General features: G+C 41.1%; 1 protein-coding gene across 2 annotated transcripts in view; it reads right to left on the bottom strand.

Annotated features, from left to right (window-relative positions):
• Window positions 1-22145, bottom strand: part of SZT2 (SZT2 subunit of KICSTOR complex) — a 3556133-nt gene that overhangs the window by 1780440 nt on the left and 1753548 nt on the right. For both annotated transcript variants that reach the window (XM_044085412.1, XM_044085413.1), the window contains exon 42: window positions 2635-2764. In XM_044085412.1, the coding sequence (XP_043941347.1) occupies window positions 2635-2764 (130 nt within the window). The remainder of the gene's footprint in view (window positions 1-2634; window positions 2765-22145) is intronic.

The following is a 22145-nucleotide window of genomic DNA, read 5'->3' as shown; positions in this document are numbered from 1 at the left end:
CCACCACCATGCTTCACTGTGGGGATGGTGTTCTTTTGGTGATGTGAAGAGTTGTTTGTGCGCCAAAACATACCTTTTGGAATTGTAGCCAAAAAGTTTGGTCTCATCAGACCATAACACATTTTCCCACATGCTTTTGGGAGACTTGATGTATTGTTTTGCAAATTTTAGCCGGGCCTGGATGTTTTTCTGTGTAAGAAAAGGCTTCCATCTTGCAATCCTACCCCATAGTCCAGACATATGGAGAATATGGGAGATTGTTGTCACATGTAGTACACAATCAGTACATGCCAGAAATTCCTGCAGCTCCTTCAGTGTTGCTGTAGGCCTCTTGGCAGCCTCCCTGACCAGTTTTCGTTTTGTCTTTTCATCAATTTTGGAGGGATGTCCAATTCTTTGCAACGTCACTGTTGTCCCATACTTTCTCCACTTTTTGATGACTGTCTTCACTGTGTTCCATGGTATATCGAATACTGTGGAAATGTTTTTGTACCCTTCTCCTTACTGATACCTTTCAACAATGAGATCCCTTTGATGCTTTGCAAGCTCTCTGCGAACCATAAACCTGAGTAGACATCTTCCACAAACTAAGAACCACAATCTAGAAATGAGTGGAACTGGACCACAGAAATCAAACCAAGCAAGTTTAATGCCACAAAATCCAACAAACAATGTTAAACAACCAAGGTTTAAGCACTTTCATCAGAGTGCATCATAGACTTCCTCAGAAACATTTGAATTCAATCAAGTATAACATTTAAATACCCACCTCAAGGTTACAAGATATCCCTAATTACTCAATTAATACAACAACCAAACCTTAAAATAATACATACACACAAATACACCACTTAAAAGCAAAATATGCTGTACTAAAATATTCATTACATAGATAGTTCATTACATAAAATATATTCATTGGATAACTTTCATTAAGTAAAAACACATCCAGACATTCCTCCTAAGTATACAGTAACCTAGTGGGAAAATATAACATGTAAAAAATAAAAATAAAAATCATACTACATATGAACGCAACCTGATCATAATTGAAGCATAATCAGTTAACTCAGGATGTGCGCGCAGGAATTAAGCCTGATTTGCCATTTAAGTTCTTCGAGTTCAACCAGGTTGTTCATTGGACCCCCTTAATGTTCTGATGGACTATATCAATATATATATATATATATATATATATATATATATATATATATATATATATATATATATATATACATGTGTATGTACATAAATATATATATCTGCGAACCATGGCTTTTGCTGTAGCAGGCAACCGAGTAAATGTCAGGAAAATCCTACTAGGACAGATTAACTTTATTTGAGGTTAATCAGAGTGTCTTTAATTGATGGCAGACGTGTACCCAAGAAGACTGAATGCTGTAATTAAATCAAAAGGTGCTTCAACAAAGTATTAGTTTAAGGGTGTGGACACTTATGCAAACAGCTTATTGTACGTTTTTTATTTTTTAATATTTTTTCCCCTAACAGATTTGTTTGTTTTTCAATTGAACTGTATAGGTATAGGTCACATTAAAGGTGGAAAAAGCTTTGAAATGATTTATTGTGGTCTCATTTTTTATATCACAAAAAAACTGGCATTTTAACAGGGGGTGTGTACACTTTTTATATCTACTGTATCTCCACATGAGAAAACTACAACTGCAGCCATGACACTAGTAGACAGGTAGGACAGGAATTTCTTCTTCGGATATCTTTGGGTGACAGGCTGAAATGCAGACATTAGCATAGTGCTTTAGTGTGTGCTTCCTCCTTCAGACAATACAGGTAGCAGTGTGCCTTGGTGAGTTATTTGATGGCTGGAAGAAAGCAAATGTGATCTGCTTCTGGGCAAGAAATGCAAACACTGAAAGTGACAGAAAAAATGACAGGCTCAGGAATTAGGTGTGCACAAACTGCCAGAACATAACATCACTAAATGTATCAGTCAGTACCAGCCATGTACTTCCCTTGGTATGGAGAAAAAAAACTGAATAAATGTGATTGGAGAGATAAGGAGCTCCACTCATTGACCCATCAAAAATGGTTTCCAAATATTAAACTAGAAATCGGGATTAAAGATGAGCATTCTGAAGAAACTGAGAGTAAACACAATGCACATTTTACTGAGAATTATACTGTTAAACAGAAATGGTCTACATGACTAAAACTTCTTCAACAGCATGCACTGTGTAGCCAATAAATGATGTGGAAAAAAAAAACTAAGAGTGAGGGTTTGTCTGCCATCTACCGGTGGTCCTCCAACACTGAAGAATTAAAAAGGTATGGACTTCAAGGATAAGAAGGGCAGACTGAAAAGGCTCTTAAAGATTTTGATTCGGCAGCTCAGAGATGCCCTGCAAATAGGAGAATACTTCTTCAGGAAACAATACTAATGAATGATATCCTTCAAAGATTATGCAGCACTCATGCCTAGTACATCTTTCCAAGTGAATGCATAAATGAGCAGTCTCATTTTTCAACACAGCCAAGAGCTCAGCTGATAGCACAAAATTTGAATGGCATCACTGATGTCATGAGAAAGCACAAAATGTGTGCACAGTACTGACAATCTTTCAAGACAAGAATGTTTAACAGTTTGACAAGCATTCTTACCATCACTGATGGGAATTCGTTTCCTGGAGGAGTTGTAGGGTGTCTCATTCTTCCAGATGTCTTCCTCACTTTCAGCAACAAGGAGCGAGTTACACACATGGCTATCATGCAAGTCTTGCAGCAACAGGTACTGAAAATAAATGGGACACTGTTAAATGACAGTGTATGCTGACCTTTTTTCAACATGTATGTTACTGATATCCCTGAAACTGCAACGCCATCTTCGATTATAAGAAAATATTTCCAAGGAAAAGCACCGTCACACTGAAACTTTAATACAACAAAATCTACTTAAGTTATAGGACAAAGTACAGCTGTGTAAGACTTACCATAACATTAGATGTCTGAATGATCACTGCTGCAGTATCCTTAGCTGTATGTTTTATATCCTGCCAAGGATATAACAGCTGGCCAGCTTCCAAAGCTTCATGGCACCTTCCATACTCTCAAGCCATTAGGCAGTTTGAACTGAGCTACCTAAAAGTACAGGTTTCGGTGCAAAGCCCTTCAAGTGCTTTCCTGCCTCCAAAAGGAGTGGTCCTCTGTAAGCTTGGGATGATCAAAGGTCTGCTTGTGCTGTTTCTTTGCCAAACAGATAAGTTCCCTTTGGAGAAAAAACTTCCACATTTTAAATTTATTATTTAAAATGTACTTTCCTGGTTAGGAAAGTTGTTTTTCATCTAGAAAGAAGTTTGTGTTTTAATGGACTATCATGAGACTTAACTGTACTTTTAAATGGAAGTGCACTTTTTTTCTTGTTGGTTTAAAAGTGCTTGAAAAACATTTTTTTCTTGTGTAAAACTGTGTTTACATTACTTTTTCAGGTAAAGTGTATTAAAGTGATTTTTACTTTTTTTTTTTTCTGGGAGAGGAAGTGACTTTTAACTACTTTAAATTTTTATTGACTTATCTTGTTTGTTTTCCCTGGGGAAAGAAGCACAATTTCTGGCTTGACCATGGAAGAACCTATTGGTTGATCTTTCTTTCAGCCACAAAAAGAAAAAGTTAAGCAAACAGCCTTTGCCACCACATGAGACTAGCAGCTGGCCTCAGCCGCAGGGGGGGAGAGACTGCTGTGATTAAAGCTCGTTCCTCAGACCACTCATCTTTTACCCAGAATCCTTCCAGTGTAGCATCTACACCCACTATAGGCCAGGGGTTAGCCATCTCTTCTGCAACTGTTGGGGTCCCCTCAGTGGGAAAAATACAGCCTCTCCTACCAGTCCTAGGAAAGGGAACATGGAAGTCTTCCTTGTTAAGTCAGAATGTTGTGCCCATCCCCAGGGAAGCTGCTGCTGCTGCTGCCATTAACAACTCTTGTTCGCCCTACTTTTCCTGTCCAAATGAATCAGAACACTAGACATGACTCTGCTCTTGCTGAATTTATCTGGAAAGTAGTAGTTTACTAGATCTGGCTCAGAGTCTAATTCAGGTATTGATCCTTCTTATAAGGATGTTTCTGATAAAAGAAAAAAGGATGCCTCTTTATGAAGTGATTCAAGATTTTGAATCTGGACAAAAAGATGGAGCCATACCCAGGGTTTTCTCCTCAGACTTCTGATTTAGATTTAAGGAACTCACTGACTGTTGCTGCTTGTTGGGATTCTTTTTCTGAGACTATTTCCAAAATGTGCCAGTGTTTTTAATGGAAGAACACCGATGGTTTTCAGTCCCTCAGAAAATACTATGAGCTGTTACAAATGGAACTTCCTGGAACTGCTGTCAGCACTGGAGGATATATGTCAATGTCTGCAATTTTTCTTACAGTCAGCCTGCTGTCCCTAAAAAAGCAGATAAACTGTATAAAGTTCCACAGTCTAAATTTTTATACACTCATCGCAAACCTAACCCAGCAGCTATGGCTTTAGTTAATCCTACTACTGCTAAACATTAAGTTAATTCCAATCCAACACTTTTTCACAAGGATGGAAAAATAACTGGTAAGTATGGGAAAAGTGTACAACTCTGCAAATCTGATTTTCAGAATTTTGAAATAATTTTATTCTGAGTAACTGTGAAAGTATGAAGAATGTTTTGTTTGCATTTTTTTCTTGTGAGAAAAGTCTGCTTTAAATGGTTTAGCTTCTTCCATCTTATAGGTCACTACTCACTGGTTAAAGAATATGTATGACTGTTGATACTTTTTGCAGGGCTATGGCCACCGATACTGTTTTTAGGAGGTTTGCCTGGCTGGGGAATTAGAACATCCCATATGATGTGAAAAATGAGATTTTAAACTCTCCATCGCATAGAGATTTAATTTTTGGTTCCTTCAGAAGTTATCAAAAAGTATGATGACAAGCATAAATTGATACAGGGAATCTCTGAGATTTTTCAGCCCTCCTTTTCCAAATTTTCTACGGATTCTGTAACCCTAATCCTATTGTCAAGAAACAAAATATACAATCTCATCAAAATGCTGTCAAACAGACATATAAAAAGAAAGAGAAAGGGAGTTCCAAAAAGACTATAGGAGCTCCCCAAACAAAGCACAGCCCAACAAGTCAGAATGATTAATTAAGGGACCACGTCCCCTCCTCCCACTCTGGCAATCACTTTTCCCTTCCCAAAAGTCTGAAGCTCCACTTCTCTCTTTGGAAAAAGACAGTTTCAGACAAATGGGTTCTGCAGAGATTTTTTTTTCGACTTTCTGCAGTGAATGTTTTTAGTGTCTATATACTGAAAATTAGATTAACTTTACTAGACTGATTTGGTGCACTTTAAGTTAAAGAAATCTGATTTTTATGCTCCTCCCCTTATCTATCTATGACATTTGGATGGCACTTTACCTACAATTTTACTTAGGAAACCTTTTACTAAGAATTCTTTTTTGTTATTTTCAAGTGGTCATCCTAGCCATATTAAACAGAATATTCCATATTCACAATTTTTGAGAATGAAAAGAATAAGTAGTAAGCAATCTGGCTTTTTAGATGATTGCTCTTCACCTGATGACAGATTAATTCAAAGAGGTTTTCTAAACACATAATTTATCTTGCTAAGAAAAAGGCATATTCTCAAAATAGCAGTTCTCTATAGCAGCTCCCTACCAGTAAGCTGCATCTGCAAAAGTCGGTGGCCGGTTTACTTAAAGTAAAGGAACATTACAGTGCATGTTAATGCTTTAACCCTTCTATGATTGTAAATTTCATTAGAATGGATTCAGGGAGTGCACACCACTGGTAACACCCACCACCACCACCAGAGATCTCTCTAAACCCAAAGAACTTTCTAGTTTGGAATCATTGTTTTACTCAGTCTTCTCCTTCCCCAATACACTTGCCCATATTTCTCCCACTCCATACTCACTCCTGGCATAAGGTTTCTATTTCTCTAAGAATTCATACTCTATAAAGTTGTCAGCTGCATAGATACCTTCCACAGTACTTGGTAGTCTAAGTAACTGTTCCTTGCTGTGCAGTCAAAGAACTTGTCTCAGCCCACTCCATTCCGCCCTCGCTACGCTCGAGCTTCACTCTGCTCCCCTACCCTGCCCCCATTCACTCCCGCCCCCAAATCACTTGAATTTATTCTAAACCTAACCACTCACACTTATCAACCAATCACCACCTATACAATTTTCAATTATAAAGTAGCTCACATTTACACACTAACCTTAACAACACCTATCCATTACCACACATATTAACCTTTAACCTATCCCTACCCTTTTTACTATTACAAAATGCTATCAATACATTGTACATTACTAGCTCTGCTAACAACTGCTGCTCATTTAAACTACCATTCACAAATAGTCTCCCCTGACACTTTTCACAAAACTACATCTATCATGTCTCCACACTTAACTGACTACACCATCTTAATATCTCCATCCATCTTAAATATAACAGAACTCCATCACACCTCATACAGACTACACCATATTAAACCAAACCTAAAAAATACCCTTTTTAAGTTTCATAAGCATATATCAACATTCATCCAGACACTAGTAACTACTGCTACCAAACTTTATTATAAGTGGAGACATTCACCCAAATCCAGGCCCCCAGAATACCTCCTCACCAACCCCTCAAATACAAGCTATAACCAATCTCTGACGAAAAGGCTTCGAAATACTAATCCTAAATCTAACCCTGCAAAGCATAGTTAACAAAGTTCAAGAATTACACGCCACCCTATCCAATTATAACCCTGATATTGCTGTTTAAACAGAAACCTGGTTAAAAGCACACATTACTGACAATGAAATTACACCACCTGGTTATAACATTATTAGAGCAGGCAGGAAGGTAAAAAGAGGTGGAGGGGTAGCCATCTTACTTAAGAGCAGTCTCGCACTGTTTCCACAAGGCCTAAACATAGATAACCTTGAAAACATAGAAATCCTACCTACTAAACTTCCACTTAACCAAAACAAATACATATCCATTATAGCTATGTCTAACCTGGAAATAGAATCACCACTATAGAGCACATCATCCAGTCTATATCAAATTCTACAGCCCAAGAAACTATCATTATGGGTGACTTTAATATAGACTGGACAACTTGTAATTCAATTAAGCGTAGCAATCAGATCTACCTCTACAGCTTCACACAACTAATTCAAGCTCCTACACGGATAGATAAAAACTCCAACTGTCAATCTATATTGGATTGGACACTAACCAACAAACCTCAGAAGCATTAGATTAGTGGCTGCTTAACTGACAGCCTTAGTGACCATATCCCAACCTATCTAATGAGCAAAAACATCAATACTGTTCAAGCTCACCACCTTTCACCAAATCCGTAGTAAAAAAACTTTGACCGCCCCCCCCCCCAAGACCTAATCAATACCCTAAAAAAACTGTAACTGGTCTCTACTAAAAAAACTGCCCCTCGATGCTACAGTAGATTATTTCAATAGTATCGTCCTTGAAATTCTAAACAAACTGCCCCCCCCCACCTTCCACAGTACTTGGTAGTCTAAGTAACTGTTCCTTGCTGTGCAGTCAAAGAACTTGTCTCAGCCCACTCCATTCCGCCCTCGCTATGCTCGAGCTTCACTCTGCTCCCCTACCCTGCCCCCATTCACTCCCACCCCCAAATCACTTGAATTTATTCTAAACCTAACCACTCACACATATCAACCAATCACCACCTATACAATTTTCAATTATAAAGTAGCTCACATTTACACACTAACCTTAACAACACCTATCCATTACCACACATATATTAACCTTTAACCTATCCCTACCCTTTTTACTATTACAAAATGCTATCAATACATTGTACATTACTAGCTCTGCTAACAACTGCTGCTCATTTAAACTAGATTAGTGGCTGCTTAACTGACAGCCTTAGTGACCATATCCCAACCTATCTAATGAGCAAAAACATCAATACTGTTCAAGCTCACCACCTTTCACCAAATCCGTAGTAAAAAAACTTTGACCCCCCCCCAAGACCTAATCAATACCCTAAAAAAACTGTAACTGGTCTCTACTAAAAAAACTGCCCCTCGATGCTATAATAGAGTACAGTAGATTATTTCAATAGTATCGTCCTTGAAATTCTAAACAAACTGCCCCCCCCCCCGGGTCAATTCGTATTAAAAACATATACACATCATGGATAACTAATGACACCAGAATGCTCCTTAGGAAAAGAAACAAAGCTTGGCAAACATGGCTCACCTGTAAAACCCAAATCATCCACACTGCATTCCAGCAAATTAGAAACAAGGCTAAACACCAAATCAACCTAGATTAAAAAGAACATCTACTATAACCTGCAACATAAACACCATCATAACCCCCCAAAAAATTATGGAATACCATAAATGCTACTCTCCACCCAGGACATTCCACTACCCCTTCCCCCAACTTACCATATTCCCCTACCAGTGTTGCAGAAGAATTCAATAAATACTTCACTGAAAGTGTACTATCTTTACTTAAAAGTAATCCCACAGAACCATCACTAGCCTCCAAACCTCTCAATATTAATTCCAACTCCTTCTCCTTTCAGCCTGTTCCCACAGCTACCATTAAGAAACTAAAAATGCTCAAACCCTCTTCCATAGCAGCTGACAAGTTACCAGTCGAATATTTAAAACTATCAGCTGAAGCCAATATCTTATCCAGTATCGATCCTTATTAATAGGTCCATAGCAGAACAACATGTCCTAGCCATATGGAAAATTGCGCACATTATCCCCTTACACAAAGGCGGAAATTCCACAGAGCTGACCAACTACAGACTGATCGCTACTCTGTCTTTACTATCTAAACTCCTCAAAAGATGTATCCACTCCCAACTGATTCATTATCTTACCTTCAACAACATGTTAGCAACATGTCATCGTGGTTTTAGGCCCCATCATAGTACCACAACTGCACTCCTTAGTTTCACCAATACCATCAACCAACTCAGAAACAATGGTAAAATAGTCTCTGCTGTCTTTCTACACATGTCCAAGGCCTTTGATACAGTCTCCCACCCCAAACTATTAAATACTTTCCAAACTGAACCACAGCCCTTCTGCACTTCAATGGTTCTGAAGCTATCAACAGGACCGTCAACAATCTGTAAAATGGCTTAAGGTCTTATCCCCCCCTCTTCCCATCACACTAGAAGTACCTCAAGGATCAGTTCTTGGGCCTCTACTCTTTACTATTTTTACAATCTCCATAGTCCTACCCCACTGGTTTCAACTATCCAATATGCAGATGACACAACATTTATATGAGCGCTAATAACCTACAACATCTCCATGATTAATCATTCTCAGATACCGAGCTATTGCTCTCTAACCATCAGTTCATACTCAACCCCAATAAAACAAAATTCATGATCTTCCAAAGCACAAGATTCCCCCCACAGCACTTTCTACATTACAGCTAGGAATAATACTAAAATTAATGCTGATTCACAAACAAAACTACTAGGTGTAATAATAGATAACAACCGAAGATTTGACTTACATATAGCAAAAACAATTAAGAAAGTTCACAAACAAATGGGTACTTTTTACAGAAACAAAAATTATCTAACACCTCTAGGGTTGCCATTGCTTGAACCCATCTTCTATCAACACTACTGTATGCTTCCCTAATTCTCAACAACCTTAAAAAGACAGAATTAAACTTGAAACATGCTACAATAAAATAGCTGAATTTGCAACTGACTGCACATCATACCTACCACTGTCACTCCTTAAAAAACTCTCCTGGTTAGACCTCCCATAACTTCTATCCTATAACTAATTAACCTTAGCACACAAACTAGTATATCAACCTGAAATAAAACTGCCCTTCTAAATATTCTCCAGCCCCATACCACAAAGTTTTCGCTCAACAAATAAATCTCTACTACAAGTGTCCAAATCCACTAATATGGCAGGGGACTCACTATTTTCTCATCAAGTAGCAACAAGGAGGAATTAATTACCTCACAGCATCCGAACCACCACAAATACCAATCAATTCAAAAAGATTCTTAAAAATTAACTTAATGACACCTGGCTTTGTTCCTGTACTACTCTAGGCCAACTAGTTTTAACAGCTTCTGGTCATACTTTTTCTTCTTCCCTGACCACCTTATAATCTATGCTCTCACTCATGTCTAGATAATCTCTAACCTCATCTTTTTCTATCCAATTTCCACCCTACAAACCCTTCATCTTATTTTGAGAAACTACAATGTCTACACTGCAATAAGGAATTATATCAGATGATTTTATAATACAAATGTCAGCTATAATAGCAAAGAATGTAACTTCTGGTGTACTGTACGTCTTGTATAGTTTTTGTATAATTTCTTGTATAAGTTTTTGTATAATCTCTGTATGTGTAGCTTTTCCCACTGGCCCTCCGCTGAAAATGGGTCTTAACCCAATCAAACTTTCTCGGTAATAAAATAAAATAGGGAGAAACTGTTGTGTTATAAGAATAGACCGGATACAGGTTGCATTAACAATATTTTTACATGCAACTTGTGTTTCTTCCTACTTTATTACTTTATTTTGCTTTTGCTGCCTGTTGTTAAAAGTACTCAATTACATTTATTCTGCTGCATTTCTTACTGCTTGTTAGTAGCCTGATTAAATTGTAACTGTTATTCTAAGCCTTTTGGTTTAAGCACTTAGGCTTCAGGCCAGTTGTTTTACATTAAGAAGGTTTGTGGTCCGCACTCTTGTGGCAGGAGAGGTAGCTTACATCCTAAGTTGGGAGTTGCTGGTTGAAGGCTTAGTGTTTGTTATTCTAAAAGTGTCTTAGTTCTGGTTTAAGCACTTGGGCTTCAGGCCAGTTATTTTACATTAAAAAGGTTTGTGGTCTGCACTCTTGTGGGAGGAGAGGGTAGATTCTGCCCTTCTGAGCTGGGAATTGCTGGTTAAAGGTTTATTGCGCCTGCTTATTTGAACTGTTTCTTTCTGAAATTAGTGCACCTTGTTTGCTGTAGCACAGACTAGATTCAGATGTGCTGATTCTAGCTTTGTTTGTATAACTTGAGCACTAATCCAGGCCATCTTTTTTGGAGAAGGTTCCCCTTGCACTCTAGTGACAGGAGTGTGCAGTTAGAACTTGCCTGACTGAAGGCTGCTGGAACAGGGCTCAGTTTTGAGCTTTTTTATTGGTTAACTGGTTAATTTGTTTAAATCAGTTTGCTCTTGTTTGCTACTGTTATATTTAAGTGTGTATCTGTTCCCCTGTGTTAAACTGACCTAAACTGAGTTTAAATATCTTTAGCATACAATGGTTACAGGTTTTGCTGTATTCAGATCTGTTTGTGTGATTCCTGTGTTTCCTGCTATGTCATCTTGTGTTGGCCAGGGCCTGCCTGCACTTAGTGGGAGTAAGTGAACTGGTTGGAACTAGTCTGGCATAGGGTGTTGAGCTAAGAGCTCAGGGACAAGGGTTGATTAGTCAATTCCAGTGTTTCTATTTTAGTTTCATTTTTGTGGTATTTAAACCCAGCATTTGCATGTGTTTATGCTTGTTTGCCCATTGCGCACCGTCGCTGTGTTGTTTTAACCCTTTGTGAGGCATCTCAATTGCATTTTTTCCCTTATCAGCACTCCTGTGTGAGTGAGGCCCTTGCCTGCAGCTACTGTATTGATTTTAACCAGCCCTACTCACACCTAAAGGTACTCTCCTCAGATAGTACCTATTCTACTATGCCTGACCGCTCTTCCCTAGATTCTGATAACCATGGACGGCCAATTTCCTATGCTTTCTCTTGCTAGTCTGATTGATATGGGCATCCTGAGACAGTGTAGCAACTGCCTTATGTACACAGACAACCCTCTACTACTACTACCACCTAGGAACACAATATCTGAGAGATGCAATCACATTAAGAACCTAGAATCCTTGCTGTCTCAGGCACAAGCCAGTACATCTGGCACTGAGAAGGTTGTCTGCACAAACACTACAAAGACCACACCTCTAACACCACCCACATTTGTACAACACATTCCTACATATGCAGGGGTTCTCAACAAAAACATACCTAAACAAAAGAGACCTCTGAAGCAAAAACACACACGCACATCACAACCCACAGCACCAAGCATTACACATAGTACACATGTCTGTGTCTCACAGCCTCTAAGGCCCAACCACAAACCCAACATAGTAGTCATAGCAGACTCTTGTCGTGAGACACACAGATGTGCCCCTCACCAGGCTAGACAAGGAGGAAGTCACCGTACGTTGCTTGTCAGGTGCTAGAATCCGCCACATCACATGCACACTTAAGTCTCTTAACAACAGGTTCTGTTATGACTCTGTCATGGTCCATGTTGGTGTGAATGACTTGTGATGTACCTCTCTGGACTATATGAAGAGACATATGACTGAGCTTGCTGAATATGTTTCCCAGGCAGGTATGTCCCTAGCCTTAAGCAGCATCCTACCATCACCCAGAATGATATCTCAATATCTCAATACAAACAGAAAATGATTGACTTTAACAATTGGCTTAGTTTCTGGTGTCATTCCAAGGGGATCCAGTACCTGACAGCCTGGAAGGACTTGACTGACAGACCACGATGCTTTGGCAGAGATGGCCTTCATCTGTCTCCCCTGACCTTTAGGCTTCTGGCAAAGGCTCTTGCCTCCCCCATAGTGCCTTTCTGGGTCTATATTAGAACATCGACAAAGCCATTAATCAAACAGCTTTATACTCAAAAATGCCGGTAATAGAAGTGTGTTTTGTGAGATGTCAGTACAGAGAAGACTGGAAACTTTGCCCTTTCCTCACTGTAGTGCGATCTTGGAGTTGGTATATATACACATACATATATATATATATATATATATATATATATATATATTTAGCGGGGTGTGTGGGGGGCACAGCCCCCCCCCCCCACAAAAGTGAGTTCCTTTACCGGCATTTTCAAGTATAAAGCTGTTCGATTAATGGCTTTGTCGATGTTCTAATATAGACCCTGCATTTTTTAGGCAAAGTCATGAGCACAAAATTATCAACATGAAAAATTCTTATAAATGAAATGTAAAGGTCATGGCGCGTTAGCACTCTTAGCATGAAACTGCACTCATTGCAAGCATTCCCTGCCCTGGAGGATGCTGACATTTGTGCAGTCACTGAAAACTGAAACCAGATTCAGAGCTGTGGAGAGCACCCCAACCTTACCAGGTTACTCATCCTACCATACTTTCAGACCCCAAATGGAGGGCTACAAAGCCAAAGGAGGTGGAGTTTCAATATTTATCACAGACATACACACCTCCAGGCTCGTCAAACAGTATGATGCACAGGAGACACTCCAAGTGCATTTAACTGTTGACAAAAACACCTACTCAAATCCTGCTAGCTACAGACCTCCACCCATGACTCAGGACCCCCACTCTACCTATCTGGACTTACTTGAATCCATCAAGATTCAATCCTCTACCCTGATCCTGGGTGACTTTAACTACCCAACCAGAGAGTGGAAGACCTATTTTAGCCCAAACATGAATGCCCAGAAATGCCTCGACTTCATCAATGCTGATGCATTGGATCAGCTGATTGACACCCCTACGAGAGGTGAAAATATTCTGGACATGATCTTAACTAACATGAGTAGCCACTGTAGCACTCCTACAGTGTCATCCTCCTTGGTAAGATCCGACCATAAAGCGATCACTTTTGAAGTCACCATCACCCCTGACCCTCCCTTCAGTTGGAACTAGCACAAATATCCAGGCTTACACCAAAAAACTACATCAGCACCTACATAGCTGTATGGACTCAGCAATACCTGGCAGTACCAAATTATCTTCCTCAAGGAAGAGTAAACCTGCCTGGTGGACAGCAGCAAAAAGCAAACTCTATAACAGAAGGAAAAAATTGCTGTCCAGGGCCAAGAAGCAGCAGGTGCCAAGTCGGAAGCAATCTCTCATTTGTCTGAACAAGCAAACAAGGTCATTGGTGAAATCCTCTAAGAATAACTTTGAGTCCAAATTGGCCATATCCACAAAGGACAATCACAAGGCCTTCTTCACAAATGAGCTCAATCTCATAGGTAACACCCAAATCTGCTCTGAACCAGTGGTCAATAACACCACATACACAAACGCCATAGATAAAGCCAACCTGCTGGCAGACAGGTTCAGTGAAAATTTCAGCCACCTGTTTCCCATCAGTAAAGCAGGACATCCCCAGCACCTGCCCCCCCTCCCCACATCACCAGGAAGCAGGTCCTTAATGCCCTCTCAAAGCCAAATAACATAGTCTTCATGGGACCTGATAAAATCCCTGGCTGTATCCTACATGAACTCAGGCATGAGCTCTCAGCTCCATTAGACACCCTATTCAACCAAAGCCTAAGCACCAGCTTCATCCCAGCTGAATGGAGGACAGCCACTGTCATCCCTCTACACAAAGGTGGAGTGTTCACTGACCCAGGCAATTATAGAACCATCAGCCTAACTAGCCTGATCTGCAAGGTCATGGAACGCATTATCATGGACATTATAAACAAGGACATTGGTAACCTCCAAACCCTTGACCCCACAGTTCGGTTTTGTCAAAAGGAGATCATGCCTGTTAAACATGGTTGATTTCTTTGAAACAATCACCAAAGCCATGGACGAGGGGAAGACAGTGCACACCGCCTACCTTGACCTAGCCAAAGCCTTTGACACTATTCCCCACTCAGGCATAATAGATAAAGTCCTCCAGCTAGGCATCAACCCGCATGTTACCAGATGAGTAGCTAACTGGCTCACTGATAGAACCCACTCAGTCAAAGTAGGGGAAGCCACCTCTAGTAGTAGACTCATAATGAGAGGTGTACCCCAAGGATCAGTCTTGGGATATACTTTTCTGAGGTGATCTGTACAGGATGCAAGAGACAGTTCTGCCTCATTTGTTGATATACCACATCCATTACTTTTACTTCTTTCAAGTTTATGCAGCTCTTCCTTGTGCTTTGATTCCACTTGCACCGTACTTTCAGTGATCCTACTTAGACTCCCCAAGCTAGGCTTGAGGTGTCATTGGTAACAGCAGACTGTGGCAATCTGAGGGCCATCCACAAATTAAGATACAACTCCCTTCTCTACCATAAGGGGTCTTTTTTGATGCAAGGGATGATAGGGAAGCAGGCCTCCAAAGACGAAGAATGATGGTACAACTTGCTCCCATAATAATTTCCTCATGTGTAATCTAACTAGAAGCAACACAAGAATTCAAGAAGTCGCAAACAGAACCTCAGGTTATTCCCTTGCTGAGGTTTCTTCCTTTAAAGGATGTTATTGTTTGTTTTATTGTTTTTGTGATGAAGTATAGTGTTGGTGAAGGAGAGCAGAGCAGAGGTAGTGCTGTGATATGGCGTGAAACCATGTTGGGTTTTGGAGAGAAGATTATTAGCTAGGAGGTAGTTGGAGACTTGGTTGTTCTCTGGGAGAGAGGGGAGAGGATAGCAATGGGGCAGTAATTTGAGAGGTCAGTAAAGGGGGTGCCTTTGTGGAGGGGAATGATGTGGGATATCTTCCATAGCAAGGGAACATAGCCTTCTGTAATGGAACGGTTGATTAGAATTGAAACTGGGTAGGCTAGTGTATCAGCTGCAATTGTCAAGTATTCAGAGGCGAGGTTGTCAGCTGCGAGTTTGGTGGGTTTAAGTTTTGACAATAGTCTTTTTATGTTGGAGGTAGGCACTGAGGTGAAGAAGAAAAGCGAAGTCGGGTTTGGGGTTAGGAGCTGGGGGGGGCTGTTGTACAGAAGTGTTGTTTGTTTAGAGATGTTATAGTTTCAGTGAAGTGTTTGTTGAAGGATTCAGCAGTATTGCTGGAGGAGGGAGGAATGGACGACTGGGGGGTATCAACCTTCCCTGGGTGGAGGATAGTGTTAATAGTGGACCAGAATTGCTTAGGGTTGTGGTTGGTAGAGTTTAGGGTGGATTTATAGTAGAGGGATTTGTCTAATTTTATATGCTTTTTGGCTTTATTGCACAGTTCAAGGAATGATCGCCTGAGTTATTTTTTGTTAGTTGCCAGTGCTCCCAGGCCTTATCTCTGGATTTCATTAGGGTTCTGGTGGTCTTTTGTAATCATGGGGCACGCCTGGATCTGACTTTGGCATTTCTTACAGGAGCATGGGTGTTTAGGATGGAGAGGAAGGTACTGTTGAAGAAGTGGACAGCCTCATCTAGGTTGAGGTATTTTAGTGGGGGCCAGTTAATTTTTTGCAGGAAGGAGATGAAGGAGTTGGGGTTGTAGTTGGACTTGTTCCGTATTTGCCTGTGGATAATGGGGTTCAGACTGTTTGTGTGGTGCCAAATTAGGAAAGCGGGGGAGTGTTCACTAAGACCGTCAGGTAAGCAGCCTGCTAGGTAAGAGTGAGGGGCTTTGTTGACTAGGATCCGGTCAAGTAAGGTATGACTGTTAGGGTTTTTTTGATTCGGATAGGGGATTGAATGAGATGAGTGAACCCATGGAGATTAAGGTGAATGGTTGGGAGACTGTTATTACAGGATAGTCAGTTGATGTTAAAGTCACAGAGAATGATGGTTTCCTGGGGTAGAGATAGCATAGCCCAGCTCACAAGATTTTCTAGGGGTGTAATATTTTGCCCTGGTGGGAAATAGCATCCTATGATATTGATTGATTTGTTTGGGTTTAGTCTGAGATTGGCATAAAGGATTTCTTCATTGTTGTGGTGAGGGGCAGATGAGTTCAGGAGTTGAATACTGAGGTGGTGTTTAAATATCAATGCTACACCAACTCCTTTTTTGGACAATCAGTCTATGCGAAGGATGTTGTATTCAGGTGGAAGTATTTCCTCACTCTTTTGATGTGAGGTTTGTGCCAGGTTTCAGTTAGAAAGAGAATATCTGGGGAACATATGCTTATGCTGGCATGTAGTTCTTGGATTTTATTGCATATGCTTCTGATGTTTAGGAACATTATAACTAGGTCTGTTGTCTAGGAGCTGAGTTGGGGGGGGGGGTGCTTGGACTAGGGTTTGTGGCTGGGTTGGATTTGGGAGGACCAGGGTTTGGATGGATGTCTCCAGTGAGGGCTAGTTTATAGAGGGTGTTTAGGATATGTTTTCTATACATAGTAAATTGCTTATGGTATCTTAGGGATATTTTATTTTTGACTGTGTTAGGTGTTTGTTAATGGAATGTGTGCATTGGGATGATGGTTTTGGTGGCAGAGGTTGTGTAGTTACAATGTAAATGTTTGAGGGAGAGTGTTGAGAGAGTACAGTGGAAGTTGTTGGGGCATGTGACTGTGGAGCCTTGGTCGGATGTAATGTAAGCTAGAACTACGCAGGTTAAGATTGTTATTAAATTAGATAGTAGCATGATTATGTTGGATGTAGGGGGAGGGGATGAGCAGTGGTGTAGCCTAATTGCTGGCAATTAGGGGTGGGGTTAAGGCTAAGAATAAATGTAGAGGTACTGGGGGTGGGTGGGAATAGGGGGCAGGGAGGGGAGAGGAGTGAGCTTAGCGAACAGAGCGGGCTAGAACTCCCCCAGGCTAAAGATTGCAGGGTAAGTGTCTAGCCAAATTGTTAGGCGTTATTAGAATCTAGTAGGGAAAAACAATCTATAGACCTGATTTCAGCTGTGTCCTTTCTGGGTAGATACCTACTTTGAAGCAGACAAAAAGTGGCAGTTTAAATACCATTTTGCCTCTATTTTACAAGTTTGTATATGTGTGTGTGTGTGTGTGTGTGTGTGTGTGTGTGTGTGTGTGTGTGTGTGTGTGTGTGTGTGTGTGTGTGTTGTATGTTAGCATAGGGAATATGTGGACAAATGAAATGTTTTGATTTAATTGTATTCAGGCTTTTTAGTTTTCGATTAGGTGACCATTTGATCAAAATGTGTCGAGCATGTTGTATTCGACATTTTGATCGTTCATTCATCTAATATAGACCCGAGTAATTGCAGCTTTGGTGCCTAGGATTGAAAAAGCTACTTGACTGCATAATCTAGCTTTTCTACACTATTTTTTGAAGATACCTTCAGCAGGGAATCCACAGAAAGTATAGTTGTGTACCTACCATAAATGTAGATGTTTGAGTGTATTCACTGTTGCAGTCATTACACTTGGGTTGTCCTGCTGGCAGGCGACCCGCAGTCGGCCCGAGTTCCAAAGTCTTGGTCCGGCATCGGTTGCTGTCACCTCTTCCCTGACGTCAGTGCGGCAGGGGTATAAAAGCTGCAACTGATGCCATTTTCTTCAGTTTTTCTTGCCCCAGATGTCAGGTGCCCCCAGATAGGAAGGCTGAAAAGATAAAAATATGCCAAACAACCATGCATATATTACTATACACATTTCCTTCATCTACAAGCAAATACACCACATAGGTTGTATAGAGTTGAGAAGTACAGAATAGTCCCAGCAAAGAGGGGGATGGTGGGTGGGTAACCTGGACTGCAACAGTGAATACACTCAAACATCTACATTTATGGTAGGTACACAACTGTACTATGTTCATCGTGTTTCACTGTTGCAGTCATTACACTTGGGTAGAATCCCAAAGCTGAGGTTGGGTGGCTGGGTCTAGATTGGATTTGGCGAGGCTAACAAGCCCTGCAGAACTGCGCTGGCAAAGCCTGCTCTGGATTTGGAGTAGAGAGGTAGGTGGTAGTGCTTGGTTAAAGTGTGCACTGAGCTCCAGGTTGCAGCTTATAATATGTCTTTGGTTGGTACTCCTCTGAGTAAAGCTGCTGAAGTGGCTGCTGCTCTGGTAGAATGAGGCCTAATGCCCTTAGGCACAGATTTGCCATGTTGTGCATAACAGAAGCAGATGCAGTGTCCTATCCATTTGGAGATTATCTGCTTTGTAATAGGCTTTCCTTGTGATCCTGCAGCATATGCTACAAACAGTTGCTCAGTCTTTCTGAAAGCTTTTGTTTTGTCCAAGTAAAATTGTAGCTGCCTGTGTATATCCAAAGCATGCAGTAGTCTTTCCCCTTTATTCTGGGGATTTGGGTAGAAAGTAGGCAAATGAATGGTTTGGTTTAAGGCCACATTGGAGACCACTTTTGGCATGAATGATGGGTTTGTTCTAAGAGAAACCCTGTCTTGATGAAAAATGAGGAAAGGTTCCACAGCCATCAATGCCCAACTCTGAGACTCTTCTTGCTAAAGTTATTTCTAGGAGCAGAGCAGTTTTCCATGACAAGAATTTAAGGTCAGCTGTGCTGGCTGGTTCAAATGGAGGCAGTGTTAGTTTTTCTAAAACAAAATTGAGGCCCCAAGTAGGTACTGGTGCTCTCCTGGGGGGTCTTATATTCTTTGCCCCTCTGAGGTACTGTCGTAGTAGATGATGTGAAAAAATAGGAGGATCCGCATTGTAATGAGCTGAAATGGCAGATGCATGGATTTTAATAGATGAAAAAGATAGGCCTCTGTCCAACATCTCAGTCAAGTATTGCAAAATCTGAGGTATATTAGGGACCAGTGGGTCGCGCCTTTGTGTCTGGTTCCAAGCACAGAATCTCTTCCATTTTTCTGCATAAGATTTCCTAGTGCTGGGCCTCCTGGCTTCCAAAATTACATCCATAACAGCTTTAGAGAGAGATGCAGTCTGAGTGGCTATATTATCTGCCATGCTGCCAAGTTTAAGGTTCTGAGTTGACTGTGCAGAATCTGATTGTTCTGCTGTGTCAGAAGATGAGGGATTTGAGGTAGAGGCCAAGGTGGGCCTTGGGACAAAGTTTTTAGGATTGGTTACCAGTGCTGACGTGGCCAATCTGGTGCAATCAGGATCATTTTTTACCTCTCTTGTCTGACTTTTAGAAGCACCTTGGTCAGAAGAGGCATCGGAGGGAAGGCATAGACTGTCAGGTTTTTCCAGCTGAATGATAGAGCATCCACTTTCCATGTTTGAGAGTGATAAGTCCTTGTGCAAAATTTCTGTATTTGGCAATTGTGAGGGAAGGCAAAAAGATCTATGTCTGGGCGTCCCCATTCCCTTGTTATCATGTTGAACACTTGTGGATTTAGCTTCCATTCATGAGGTTCCATGAGATTTCTGCTTAGTTTGTCTGCCAGTGTATTTTTTGTTCCTGGCAGGAATTGTGCTTGCAGATGTACCTGGTAGGTCAGTGCTGTGTTCCACAAAGTCATGGCTTGTCTGCATAGGGGGTACGAATGTGTGCCCCCTTGCTTGTTTATGTACCACATAACTGTGGTATTGTCCGAATTTATTAATAGTTGTCCCGGATGTATTAGGTCCTTGAAGGCTGTCAGGGCATTCTGTACAGCTAGCATCTCTTTTTGATAGATGTGAAGATGCATTTGTTCCTTGGGCCACATGCCCTGAATACATTTTCCTGCCATATGTCCTCCCCAGGCATAATCCGATGCATCCGTTGTTATTGTCTGCCTGGCTGTAGTTAAGGTGAAAGGCTGTCCCTTGTTGTGGTGACAATCCTGGGACCACCATCGAAACTCCTGTTGTAGGCAGGGGATCAAGGTTATGATTGTCTCTAGGCTGTGACAATGCTGAGTCCAAACACTTTTTAGGTACCATTGTAGATTCCTCATATGCAGTTTTGCATATGGAATTAGTAGAATGCAGGATGCCATGAAACCCAGGGCCTTTGTAGCCATCATTTGAAAGTAATGAGTCAGTTGCCTTTGTTTGTCTGGCGTGAGATAAGCCATCTGGGGCAGTTGTATTTAAGCTTGCACCCAGTAATATTATCTCTTGAGAGGGCACTAGTTTTGATTTCTTTTCATTTACTGTGTACCCTAGGTAAATTAGCAATCTTTTTACAAACGCCAGGTGCTTTAGAAGAATGTCCTTGCTCTCTGCTTGAATAAGGCAGTCGTCCAAGTAGGGATATATTTGAATTCCTTTTTGTCTGCAAATTGCAATTACTGGAGCCAGGCATTGGCGCAGTTGATAAGCCAAAGGGCAGTGCAGAGAATTGGTAATGCATTGAGCCTGCTATAAATCTGAGGTATATTCTGCACGAATGTCTGATTGGGACGTGCAGGTATGCCTCCTTGAGATCCAAAGTAACTAGCCAAGCCTCCTTGCCCAACATGGGCAGAAGTTGTTGTAGTGTTAACATTTAGAATTTTGGAACATTCTGGAAAGTATTTAGGATTGATATGTCCAGTATCGGTCTCCAGGCTTTGTCTTTTCTGGGTACTAAGAAAAGCCTTGAGTAAAATCCTTGTCCCTGTTCTTCTTGTGGAACATTTTGAATAGCTCCCATATCGTGGTGGCTGTGTCCAGTTTTTTCTCCTGAGCTCCCATATCCATAAGAGCAGCAATCTGTTTTTGTGCCTCTGCCCATTGGTTTTGTGGCAGGTTTGGCATACCTTTTAGTTTTGGAAGCGTGTGGAAGTGGAACCTGTACCCCTGAGAAAAGTACAGTTTTGTACCTACCATAAATGTAGATGTTCGAGTGCTAATACAGCTGCAGTCATAACAGATGGGTTATCCTGCCGTCAGGCGGGTCCTCGGTCCGCCAAATTCCAAAGTCTAGGTCCGGCGTCGGTTGTCGTCGCCTCTTCCCTGACGTCAGTGCGGCAGGGGTATAAAAGAACCAGACGATGCCATTTTCTTCAGTTTTTCTTGCCCCAGATGTCAGGTGCCCCCAGAAGGAAGGCAAAACATAAATTTATGTAATAATGCAAAGTAACAATCAAAAAACAGTAGTTGCAAGCAAATACACCATAAAAGAATACCCCAATCAGGTTGTATGAGGAGGTGTTTGTCATTAGGCCTGTCCCAAGAGGGGAAGGAGGGAGGGAAACCTGGACTGCAGCTGTATTAGCACTCGAACATCTACATTTATGGTAGGTACAAAACTGTACTATGTTCATCGTGCATACAGCTGCAGTCATAACAGATGGGTAGAATCCCAAAGCTAAAAAGGGGTGGCAGGCACTAAGTGGAACTAGGAGGAGCAAGGATGCCCTGCAAGACTGCTGTGGCAAAGCCCGCACTAGATTTAGAGTATAGTGGTCGGTGATAGTGCTTGGAGAAAGTATGCACAGAACTCCAAGTGGCTGCTTCCAAAATATCCTTGGTAGGAACCCCCCTGAGGAAAGCTGCAGAGGTAGCTG

Source organism: Protopterus annectens, chromosome 10.part0, assembly GCF_019279795.1.
Source record: "Protopterus annectens isolate FY-2018-M chromosome 10.part0, PAN1.0, whole genome shotgun sequence".
Classification (NCBI taxonomy): Eukaryota; Metazoa; Chordata; order Ceratodontiformes; family Protopteridae; genus Protopterus; species Protopterus annectens.
The sequence above is the reverse complement of the archived record's forward strand: the minus strand, read 5'-3'. Positions and strand labels throughout refer to the sequence as shown.